Genomic DNA, 12,987 nt, shown 5'->3' on the forward strand with positions numbered 1-12,987 from the left:
CCTAACGAAGGCAACATAATAGAAACGATTAATTGCAATGTTTACACACAAAAAAATCCGACCTGTGGCATTTTACCTCAATTTCTAAAGTCAAGTTTTCCGCTGAATTCGCGTATGAAGTCAATTGAATGTGTGCACTTATTAAGATCTCCAAAAAACGAATCTTGGCTATATCACAAAAACTGTTAAACTTTTTCATATTTTGCCACAGGTCGGATTGCTTGTCGACTAGTGTTATTATTCTAGAACAGAGGCGGCCAAAACTCACACAATATATTTCAATTTTGCTAAACGATGAGAGAATGAAGAGAATAAGTTGCTCACGCGTCTGATGCAAACAGTGTTGTCAACGATTTGGAGTTGCAAATTATAAGAAAAAGGGATTTTTTTTACTATGTAAATATTGTGAGAGGTAGAGATTATATTAAAGAATTAACTTTTTATAATTAAAACTAAAATTAAAGTAAATAATTGAATTAATTTGTATTAATCTTCTTATTTTGAACTAAAAAAAAAAGATTTTTTAGCATTATTTTAAATTCATCTTTTTATTTATGTGCATATGTAGGTAATAATTTATTAATTCAATATTTGGTAATAAGGAGAAATGGCGCTATACACGCGCTTAACGAAAAAGTTTGTCACCCGTGCGCTTTCTTCATGAACCACGACACACCAAACATTGTGCCCTACCTTCCATACTAAACACTTTTACCATGTCTTGCAGCGACTTGATGGCTTGAAAGTTTTTCGCATCGATTGAGCACGATCGCAGCAAAACCATAATCGTTGGCATCACTGATTTATAGAGTATACGCATGTATGTGTGAAATCAGCGCAGTTTTTCTCGTGTGAAAGCAGAAGAGAAAAATTTGACACACGTGCCTATGAAATGGCCACCCTTGTTCTAGAAACTTGCACAAAGAACAGCTAACAATTACAATATTCTAAGAGTTAATCAAATGGGTTGAATTCAAGCGCGATTATGACTGCAAAAAATGATTAAATTTCATATACATAAGTAAGAAGGAAATTAAAAATGGGCGTGTGTATTTTGATAGTGGAGTATAAGAAAGATTTTTTTTAGTTTAATAAAATTTTGTAAGCAACTTCTAAAAACTTTACCGCCATTTCAAGTTTATTGCTTCGTATTTAAGAATTGATTAAATCCCCCCCCCTACTCACTTGTGTTTTGCTCATAATGGCCATTTTGTTGATTCATTTTCGCCGGTGAGTCGGTGTTCAATTGCGACGCAGTCACCGAACGCGTTTGCAACGTATTCGGTTTGGAATTCAACGCTGAGCCGCCGGCATTTACAGCGCCACTATTCGGCTCATCCAACAACTGTCGTAATCGCTGTAGCTGTGCTTCCAGTTGACGATTGTGATCCTCTAGTATTTGCATGCGTGCCTCTAGGCGTCCCTTATGCTGGCGCAGCAATTTCGCTTCAGCAATCATATCCTGAAAGCAAAACAAAAAAAATAAAGTGTAAAGTAATGCACTAAGTACAAGCAACTGGTGATTTAATTGAAATTTACTGCTCTACGCTTACCTGTCCATGTTCACCTTGACCGCCGCCGGCATTTGCACCTGTCGCTAATCCACCCATAACAGATGTTGAATGTTGCATACCACCATCCGCATCAGGTGTGGTACTATTCTGTTTGGTGCATAGCTGCTGATATTCTGCTTGCAAATTTGCATTCTCCTCTTCCAGGTCGCGTATAATCGCTTCAAGCTCTTCGCGTTGCTCGGCATCCATGGCTGCCATTACTTGAACGGGAGATTTGGGTCCGCTGCCGTTGTTGGTTGGCAACGCTTGGCAATATTGGGCGATTAGCTGATGTTCGTCATCACTGTCGGGTGTGGAATTGGAACCGGTACAGTACTCGACCTGAGCCAGGCGGGAAGCATACATCTCCAAGCGCGAGTGCATGTCATTCTGCAAGGTGTGTGTAGTGTGCTGCGGACTGGGAGCGGGGCTCTCCAAAGCGTCACCTAGTTGAGGATCGACGTTTATTAATTAGTAATTTTATTATTGTTTTGTATGAGTAATTGTAGCTTACCCTCAAGCACACTTTGCACCGGCAAGTAGCCGACACGTGGATGCTTTTTGAAATATTTGCGGCTCTTAAATTTGTTTTTTAGTGCTCGTGTAAAGTCACGGACATCTTCTGTTGAGGTGGTCTGCAAGGAGAAGAAAATTATTTAGAGAAATGCTGTCGATTTTATTTAAAGTGGAGTTAAAAAATTTTTTTAATGCAGGACCTACTAAGGGCCTTTTGGAATACTGCTTGTCGTTTGTGCTTAGTCCTATCATCTGAAACCCGTTCGTGCTAGGATGAAGTTCATCAGGTTTCTAATATTAATAGACCCGATGCCAACTAAGTAGAGCAGTTCCTCGAAGAGGTATCAGCTAACCCTTGAGCTGGAGGTGCTCCGGAAGCTACATAGGAGATGTAAAATAACTTCATCGTCCTCCACATGCTGACAGAAGATCCCACACCGATGCATTAAAGCCATTTAAACCGTGACTCATAAGGACTGCCTTGCTTAAGACATTTCCGGTTTGCTCCGGTCTAGTAGAGAGTCTGTACGTTGAGGACTTAATCTTGACCACAGTTTGATGGTTTCTGCATGGCATCGGTCATCCAAATTTTCAGAAATGTCTCGCTAACTAAAACTCTCCAGGTATTAATGCGAACATCTGGTATATCACTGGCGTTAGTAGCAGGAAGAGTAGGCGGTGACGAGTGTGCTCGTTGATCTCAATATCTCATCACCCTCCAACCGAAACAATGTGATTTTGAAATGATTCAGCTATCTCATTTAGAGAAAGGAAGCATTCCACGACAATACCGAATATACCATCTATTTCGACGGGATTTCAAGCCATCCATTAAAGTTACCGGCTGTCGGCTTCAGAGAACTTAAAGTAGATATACATATCTATCTTAATCATTGTTCTAAAAAGCGGTAATAATACAGCATCTTCCTAGGTTCAGTTCCAATATGACTCTTTAAACGCATGGTATCCTAAATCTACCGCAATAGTAGAAGGCGAGTCGCGCCGTTGTCGGTCATCAGAGGTGCGTTCAGCATATTAAGCCTTTTGATAAATCTAGTTACATTAAAGCATGGAAGAGGATTCTCATGCATTGTCATGCTTGTTTATACCAGTAAAAAACTTGTGAGACTTTTGCTAGACCTCTAGCTATCCTCCTCAAAGCAAGACCCCATGCTAAAACCCAGCCCGATATTCATATTTGGAAGGTTAACAACCTATCAGAGAGCTTAGTCAGGGATTTTTTGCCACTCCATACTTATATCTATCAAATTTTGTTTACTTTGGGTCTTGGAAAAATTTAGTAGTAGTTGTTTCCCTTTCTTTCGGCTTAAGTTCTTATGAAGAACGAAAAAAATCATCTTCTTTTCTGCGACCGGCAATTAACTGGGTAAGGTGGTAATATATATTTTCATGTTTGCTTACATACCATTTTACTGTATACCCTGCCAATGCCTCAGCTGCGGGTACCTCGAACAAACGTAGGTGCGTCTTCGTTTTGCTTCCATAAGCCTATTTCTAACATTACGTTATTGACTACCAGGAGTTTTAATCGTTAGGTTACAGTCCGGTTTACTGGGCAGAACTCAAAGAGCAGCATGGATCGGGACCACGGGGCCAATCAGAACTTGTCCTACAGACGCCCTCAATGTTATTACAACCTATTTCCTACAGACTTTCACACAACGCTCAGAGAAATGATAGAAAGAACGAAAGGGGATAGTACAATAATTTCTCGATTTCCACCTAAGATGAACCTGACTACCTATGACATACGACCTGAAGTAGGAGTTTCAGACACACTTTGGGGTCATTCCTCCGTCGGAAGCCGACTGCGATGGGGAACTTGATACATCTGCCTGGATACTTCATCTGTACACCGAGGACTACAAAATGGAACGCGAAGTTGAAGCATGCATTTACTTTGAATCTGCACGATTTTGTAAGTGTTTTACAGGTAGAAGTATTCGCTATAGCTGAAAGCCGCCGTCTCTTAGTACGTAGTGGCTTACGTCCTAGCGAATGCGTAGCCATTTTCTCAGATATCCAGGCGGCCAACAGGACCTTAGCGTCTTTTACAACAAGGTCGAAACTAATGAAGGAGTGTATGACACTCTTGTAAAATCAGTAATAATAAGTGGCCAGCCCGATCTAGATTTAGTTTGGGTCTCCAATCATCGCAATATTCTCGGAAACGAAGCTGCAGACGAGGCAGCCAGAGATGTTTCCGCATTGGTATCGATCGAGGAGCGGATCTTACTCACAATCGGTACCTTATTTACAGACATATTTCTCCACAATCTTCACAAATCGGACCAAAGGTGGCGCACGGCGGCAGGCTGCCGTATATCCAAACTCATGTGGCCCGTGTACAACCCTAAGAGAACGCGAAACTCATTAAGAAGACCCAGACCTAACGTTAAACGGCTTTTAGCAACTCTCACTGAGCACTGGCCGGTTGGAACCCACGCACGAAGGTTGGGCATCGCCTAAAACGACCTCTGTCGAAGCTGCAGAGACCAAAACGAGCAGGAAGCAGTTTGCAAATGTCTAGCTCTAATGAAGAGCAGAAATATCAAACTAGGAGCATGTCCGTTAACAACATTACGATAACCTTATCAACCATGCCGTTTGGTTCTAACATATTCAGTGGATGAACATATATGGTATCAAAATGGCCACCATTCCTAATCTAAGCTGACCTAATCTAAAGCAGTTTAAAAGTGTTTTTAAAGCTCAGTTTTAAGAAAGCCAAAACTGTTTGCTTGAAAGCCTATTTGTTCCTCGAGAAATTTTGTTTATATCACAGCCCCTTAAATAACAAAACGCGTCATGTACTTTTGACAGAAGTACCTTAGCCCCATGTGCTTTGGTGGTCTGAACATGTGGGTTTTTACAGCTGACCTGTAGCACCACAAAAAGAAAAGTATTAGCGTTCGGGGATCTTTTCCCTATATATTTTGATGCGCTGAGCACGAATCTGAAGTCCGTTTTGCTTCATCACGCCAAGAAATTTTCCTAATCTCAAAAAAACGTGCCACTGATTTCGAGGTTAGGAAAAAACTTCTGACATGATCGAGCAAAAGAGACTTCAGATTCGTCTTCAGGGCACAAAAACAGATGCAGGTAAGGTATTCTTGTCAAAAGTACATTACACTTTTTTTGTGTGTTTATGCAAGACATAGAAAGGGACCTACGTACCTGCTGATGACTGATTCGGCAGTTAACCCGGCTTTAGGAGATCCCTGCTTTTATCTCTCTTTTAATCTTTTTCGCCCTTCCGCGTTAAAGGTGCAAAATACTTTAAGCAGGACCGACGTTCGATGCTTGATCCAGCCAACATTAAAAAAATAAAATAAAAATCGGATTATCTAAAAGCGGTCGTAACTCAGCAGGCTATGGTGTTTTTCTGCCATAAAAAAGCTTCTCGGGAAAACCATTCCCATTCGAAGGCGGCGTAAAAGGGTAGATTCCCACATTTGTGTGAAAAGAGGAAGAAGTTTGGCTAAGCGCTCTATTTCGTCTTCATTTCCTCTCTCATTTTAATTTTTTCTTAGTATTTATCACTCCTTATCTCCGTAAGCCTTCTTTTAATCTCCTATTTTTCCACCTATTGCACTGAACCCATTTAGTAATCCCGTTTGAAATCCTAATCCCATCAAATCTTAATGTTTTCTTACTCAGTTACATTTCCCCTTCTCTTCTTTCAGCTCAGCATAATTGTTACTCTTCCAACTTTTGATTGCCTTTAACTGTCCCCAATTAAATTTATTTTGTTTACTTTTTACCATTCACTTTTCTAGACTTTTTACTTACCGTTGTGCAGTATTCGTGCATTGGATGACTCAGTTTGTGATTTTTGGCATTGCGTCCAAAGAAGAAACACTTTTGGCACATATCGAAATTGAAGCACTTGAGGCAACGATAACGGAATCCAATTATCGGATACTCTTTGCAAATGTTACACTTTGCCTGTTGTTGCCAATTTTCAGCACCAGCCATGTTGCCACCAATTTGCCATTGAAGTGATGTTGCCATTTGTGCAGCGGAAAACAGTTGTTAAGGTGATTGTTTAGTGAAGTGGTTGCGACGAAAAGCGGAATGTGGAGTTGTCGTCATCGTCGTTGGTGTAGTGGTGGCGGCGGCGGCGAGGATGCAACGAAGAAAGGTGTACCGAGAAATGCAAATATTGGATTTAGTACTTGCGGTAAAGTCTTACATACACACACACACAGAAATGCACGCATACACATACAAATAAATGGCTAAAGTGTGAAATGCATTGGAGGAAAAGTTGGTTGTACGAGAGGTAAGGAGGGCAGTGTTAAAATGTATGGAATGAGGTTGCTGGTTAGTTGGTTGGTAACAGTTGGTGGGTGGAAATTGCGGTGAATTGTGCAATAATTGCCGTTAAGTGGGTGAAAATTGCGCGCCATGCTGGCTATTATGGCAACACAATGAACACTTTGATTCGCTGATACATATTCATGTTGATGAGGATAGTACATACATATGTATAAGCGATTGTGCAGGATGAGTTCAAGTGAGGTGAGCGAGGAAAGGGAGAAGGAGCCGGATATGAGGGCTAGTTGAGGGTTGCGGTTTAAGAGCTGTATAGTGGCACGCCATCAATTACAGCCGGTCGATGGTTGGTTGTTTGCTTGCTTGCTGCTTGCAGGCGGTAGACGCAACGCACTTACCTGATGTTTGGCCGTTTCGGCAGCTGCTAGACGATGTAGCACCGGCATCCAGACTAAGCTTTGCGGCTCATGTTGCAACCAGCCGAGGAAGTGTGATTGTTCAATGGCAATTTCCTGATTGGCATCGATAGCTGTGTGCGTGTGATTGACAATGTTGAAGAGATAAAAAAGAGAAGCGTGAAAGAAAAAACATTTAAATTGTTTGCTTGAAGTTGAGTGACTTGAAAATTGCGCTAAATTTGGTCAGAGTGTAATTGATTAATGCTTAATTGATTAGTGTTGTTTTTTAGGGGAAAATTTTCAAATCACCAGCTCGTTGGTAAGTGAGTAATTATAGTAAAAAAAAATAAACAAAGTTTACCTTCTTGTGAGATACCTGCGCGTTCGAGACAAGAGCGCACCGAAGGCTCTATGTTGGAGCCGCCAAAAGCGGCAACTTCGCCTAACTGGCGTGGCACCTACGAAATGAATTTGTTTTGTTAAAGATAATTTGGAACAAAAAAGGTTTTGCAAACATACCTGTATGCAATCGTGCAGCAGCAAACCCAATTTTCTTTGATCAACTTTGCGTTCAGGATCGGCAACTAAGCGAAATAGATAACGATACTTCTCCTCGAGGTGGCCCTTGCAAAGCAAAATCAGGCCAACCTGTAAGCGAAAATAGTAAAAAAAAACAAAACATTAAAGCAATAAAAAGAAAAATATATGCACCAGAAAAAACAGTTTTTTTTCTAAACCCAACTCACCTTAAAGCTCAGCACTCGTATCTGTCCGGTACGTTGCGAATCGTACACATTCAATATCCAGTTTATAGCCAAATCCAACATTAATGTCAAATCAATTTTATCGATTGTCACATAGAGCGAATGCAAGACGGTTGTCATGTCGGGTATGTCAATGAGTTTGTCGTTTTGTGCGCGTAGCGAATGACGATCGAACGATTCGATGGCAGTGGACATTGGTATGCGATCGAGAGCTGTTTGTATGTATGTACGGTTGTAGTGGTGTTGTTTGTTTGTAAACAAAGTTATAAAATTTCAAAAATTATTGCGTGAATTCTTAAGCGACGGCAGCACAACGCTGGTGGTCACGTGCCGTAAATTTATTTATTTAATTTGTACATAAATAAAACTAGTTTTTCGTTTGTTTTTATTTTTACTTACCTAAACGCTTTTGCACAGCGCGCAATTTCATCGCAGTACGATAGGCTGAGAAGCGTATTTCGTTAAGATCGGCTAAGCTCTTCATTAGTTCTATCATTTCTGGATGATCCCAGTGGGTGGTTTCGCGTTCGTGACTAGTAAAGTATAGTATAATACAGATAGTGAATTTAAGGTAATAATATTAAATAGTCACAAATATCATTTAGAAGATATATATTTAATTGTTATTGATATCTAAATTGCTAAAAAGATGTACCACTCTGTAATTAATACTCATAAATCAGGAACCGAAAATGGCCATTAAATGTCAAGATTTTTAAATATAGATAATCGTACAATCGTTATTTTCGATCTATATTTCTGCGGTCATGATAAATAATTGCATTTAAATTCTTATTTTTTTTCGTCAAATTTAATCGTTACTTTGTGATTTTTATTTTTTTCGATAAAAAGTAATCATTAATTTTAATTGATATTTTGTTAAAATTTTCAACCGTTATAATGGATACTGCGTTTTTATGAACACTTTAAATGTTTTATGATCCAAAAAATTTAGTCTGAAAACAGTGGTAATAATACGATCGAAAAAGAAACAAAAAATTTTTCGAAAAAAATTAAAATCCAAAATAAAAATTATTCTTTCTATCTGATCGCAAAAATTAAATATTAACGGTTAAATTGTGATTTTTATTATAAACCCCATTGCCGTTATAATCCCTGGATTAATAAAAAAAAAATTGCGAGGATTCCCCGCGTGACTGAAATGAAGTTTCCTCTTCTTCCTAATATCCGTAAAGCTTAGCATATTGTATGGGCATTTATCTGCATAAAAATCATTCATATTCATTCTAATCCCAATTTAAATTTTAATATAATTTAAATCTTAATCTTCTTCTTCACCTTTTTCTAAATCTTAATCTTAATCTTAAAATTAGTTTAAATGTTAAACTTAATCCCAGTCTTAATGTCAATTTTAATCTTAAATCCTAATTTAATTTAATTTTAATCTTAATTTAATTTTAAATGTTAATCCTAATCCTAGTCTTAATCTTGATCTTAGTTTTTTATTTATCTTAATTTTAATATTAATCTTAATTTTGATGTTACTATTAATTTTATTCCTAATCATAATCTTAGTCTGAATCTTTATGTTGTTTCTAATCTTAATCATAACCTTAATCTTAATCATAGTCTTTATCTTTTCCTTAACCGTATTCTTAATCTTTACCTTTTCCTTAATCTTAATTGTAATCTTAATCTTAATCTTAACCTGAATCTTATTCTTATTCTTGTTAAAGTTATTTTTTATCTTTGACTTCTTCTTCTTGGCCTTATTTCCAATCTTAACCCTAATCTTAATGGGAATGTTAATATTAATCCTAGTTTTAATCTTTAGCTTAATTTTAATATTAAACTTATTTTTAATCCTAATCCTGATATTAGTCTTTATCTTGTTCTCAATCTTTGTTTGTCCTTAACCTTACTCTTACTCGTCATCCTCAATCTGATCTTTATCTTTATAGTAATCTACATAATCCGAGCCGAGCGCAAAGAAGCTTTGCGTAAAAATAATTTCATGCATCGATAACCTAGCAGATGTATTTCCTATCCTTATTTTCTACTTTTTTATCGTTTACTCACTCAATGTAGTAAGGCACATTGGCTGCTGTCGTTGCTCGTTCCCAAGGCGGCTTAACGCTCTGTCCCAGATTGGGTAATGGCCCGATTGTGCCACTATTCGATGTTGTGCGGCCATCTTCACCGTTTTCCAAAGCCTGATTTGCGCCAGCATTGCAAAGTACCTTTTGACGTTCGTCCATTGCAATTTGGAGTAGTTTCATTCTGGAAGAGGACAAAAATGTTGAAATGTTAAATGGAAATGGTTTCCGAGTTTGCAGTTTCAATTTAGCCTCAGCCTTTATACAGTGCAAGAAAAGCTGTAACTTAAACTTCAATAAAAATCAATTCAATAAACCAATTCATGTGAGCAGCTCTTTAATTAAACACCCCGATAACATTTATATACGCCAGTAGTGAACCAAGCTTTTCGATTCCCGGTCAGAGCAACGTAAAAACAGGTTTTTTTTTCCGAATAGTCGTCCCAACCATGATAAAAACATAGCAAGGTATAACCGTTCTCTCAATTTGTCGGCCATGATTTTTTTTTTGAAGTTTGCCAACATTTTAAAATCATATAAAAGTGAAAATAAAAAAATTAAATTGTTCGAAATTGTTGTTGCTTGAGATTGAAAATGAAAATGTGTGTGAGTTTGTGAGTAAATTTAAAAATTAAATTGTTTGGAAACGTCAAGAATTTTAAAAGTGACTCTCAGCGGTTCTACCTTACTATATTTTTATCATGGTCCCAACTCGATAGACAATACCAAACTTTCAAGCTTATTTCTGACAAGAAAAATCTCATCAAAACCATTTGGCGTTCGGAGGTATCATATGTAAAACTGTGGATCCATCCGCCGGTGATATTTAAAGGGGGCCAATCCCACTTATTCGATTTAGGAGTCCTCTAAAGAAAGCAGCTTCTATTCAAGTGGCTTGCTATATAAACATCTATCCTAAAACTTTAACCCAGGCTCTGGTTAACGCAGGGTTTGGAACCCGCTACGTAAAGCCCCTTGCAATTGATTTGGGGGTATGCACATAGAACGTATGTATGTACTCTTTATGGACAAGGTGCCGGTTTATTGATGTACTCCGAAAGACTAAGGATGTAACCATCACCATCGAAGAAACTCCGTGGATAGGGAAAGGCAAGAAACATGTGGGGACTTGCGACATCTTCAATATAAGCAGTGTAATAATGCTATGTAAAGGACGCCAAATTCGGTGTCGTATTTTTTTAGGAGAGGCTTCGTCGATGACCGCTATCGTTTCTCGCTACAATCCGCCTCAAAACGTGGTTCTACAATATCTCGTTCATTTGCGTGCACACTCTGGCGGAAGAGAAGGACAAGTCGGCCGAAAATCTGCTCTAAGAGCTCACTAACTAGCGCTGCCCCAGTAACCACATTAATATGAAGAAGAAATGAGGAATGTCACGCCGAGGAAGAGAAAAAATATGTCACCTATAGGGCCATGCAGCGATCAGGCGCAATGCGACCTATGCGGAACCAAACTTCGTAGTAAAAAGAGAGAGGCCGAAGTACGTGAGTTCGAAAATATTTCTAGCTGGTTGAAAGAAAAACACTCAAAAATTTTATCAAAAAAGTTAGGTGTTTAAAGAAGAAAATTATTATTAAATATTTTTTAATGTAATTAAATTGTTCGAAGTTTATTTTATTTTTTTTTTCCAATAAGATAGGTTTTTCTTTTGTTAATTTCGTTTTTTTAGTTTTTAGATTTATTGTTTAAAACGAAAATTAGTTTTTTTCACTTAACTTTTAAGACCTTTTTTTATTAAATTTTTTGTCTTTTTCAACTCAATTTTCTTTTAAATTAAAAATTTTGTTTTAGAAATATATAAAATTTTTTATTTGGTTTAATTTTTAAGTGCAATCGTTTAAGATTGTATTGTTAAAAAAAAAAAAAATTAAATTTAAAAAAATATTTTTTTTTGCTTTATTATCATTTTGTTTTTTTTTTCTTTTCTACTTAATTTAATTTTCTTTTGTTTAATATTTTTTGTTGTTTAAAAAGAAATATGCACGTATATGTTTTCATTACTTTAATTGAATTTTTTGTCTGTCAATTAGTATTTCGAGAGGCAGTAAAGAGCTTTCAATATAGTTACCCGAATTGACAATTGTCTTGCGAAAGCCTTTTTTCTTTCGAAAGACTGTGGTGACTTGAAAGCTAATATACATAACAACATATATAGTTTCGCTATGTACAATGTACATCAATATACGTATTTTGAGGCCCCATATTTCAGCACAACCAGCTTACTAGTGCACGGGGAACGACTGAGGCAACATAGCCACCTAATTCAGGTAGCTAATATCACATAAAACGAGGCTCGATAGGTGGTTTATAACTTGTCAATGCATACATTCAGGCTGGATGGATGCTTTGAAGAGCAATGGAGTTACATAAGAGTTTGAGTGATATGGATTAAAGAGCAGAATGATTGAGGATATGTAAGCACAAGCATGGTAGTTATTCATGTATGTATGTAAGTATAAATTTGTATCGAACTCAAATTTTCCGCCCACCTTGTATTCAAATCTTCTAGCCTTGATAGGCATACAGCGGGCACCAAAACTTGATTGGCGGTAAAGAATGCCTGCTGTTCGTTGCAATCGTCCAACAGTGCACCGGCGGTGGTCATTTTGTCGCGCAAACGTTGCAAATGTTGCATTTGCTCTGTGGCTTCCTGTGCGGAGGCAGGTGGTTGCCATGATGTTGTTGTTGCTTCAGCGGAGGCGACACGCGAAGTCAAATCCTCAAGCGTTTTTTGGAATTGGCGCATTTTCTGTAAAGAAAAAAGGAAACAGTTGCATAATGAAAATGTGGTCGTTATATTTAAATGAGTTCAAAATATGTACATATAAGCACTAAGTACTGTTAAATATATGGTGATTTCATAAAACTTGCTTTTTTACTTAATTTCACTGCTGCTAACGGAGTAAGTACTTACATATGTACATATGCACATTAGGGTGGTCCAGAAAAAAAGTATTTGAGAGAAGTGAAGTTCGAATTTTAACGCCTCACCCTTTGGGATTGTTCTAAAGGGAAAAAATATACCCCTTTTTTAAATAAAAAAAATATTTAGGTGCCTCAAAGCGCTCAATGTTTCCTTTGGCGAAAAACTATTTTTCGTACAAAGTCAATGTTTTTCAACCGACAAACTCTGCTTCACTTCAGGAGAATTCAAGGAATTATACCCTTTTGTTTATTTATCCATTTTTTTAAAACTAACGACTTTTAAATTTTTTTTAAATATAAAATATTTTTTTTCGATATAGAACAATCCCAGGAAGTGATTGCATTGAAATTCCGACTTTCCTTTTTTTACCACCCTAATGTACACATATGCAAATTTATTGCAATTTCTCTGGCAATTTTAATAGTCAATTTAATGTAATAATTTCCTTTTTA

At 37.4% G+C, this 12,987-nt stretch overlaps 1 protein-coding gene across 1 annotated transcript; it reads right to left on the reverse strand.

Moving 5' to 3' along the window:
- Positions 1-1,185: 1,185 nt before the first annotated feature.
- Positions 1,186-12,377, reverse strand: LOC118753543 (dystrophin-like; the record flags this gene model as incomplete). Its single annotated transcript, XM_036488426.1, is given in 11 exon segments — positions 1,186-1,462; positions 1,554-1,999; positions 2,068-2,188; positions 5,883-6,038; positions 6,767-6,897; positions 7,128-7,224; positions 7,286-7,414; positions 7,513-7,742; positions 7,930-8,063; positions 9,571-9,771; positions 12,099-12,377. Coding segments are annotated over 11 exon segments (2,179 nt in total), but the record flags the coding sequence as incomplete, so codon positions are not given.
- Between the last annotated feature and the right edge of the window lie 610 nt (positions 12,378-12,987).

Source organism: Rhagoletis pomonella, unplaced genomic scaffold, assembly GCF_013731165.1.
Source record: "Rhagoletis pomonella isolate Grant_MI unplaced genomic scaffold, Rhpom_1.0 Rhpom_scaffold_02592, whole genome shotgun sequence".
NCBI classification, from domain to species: Eukaryota; Metazoa; Arthropoda; class Insecta; order Diptera; family Tephritidae; genus Rhagoletis; species Rhagoletis pomonella.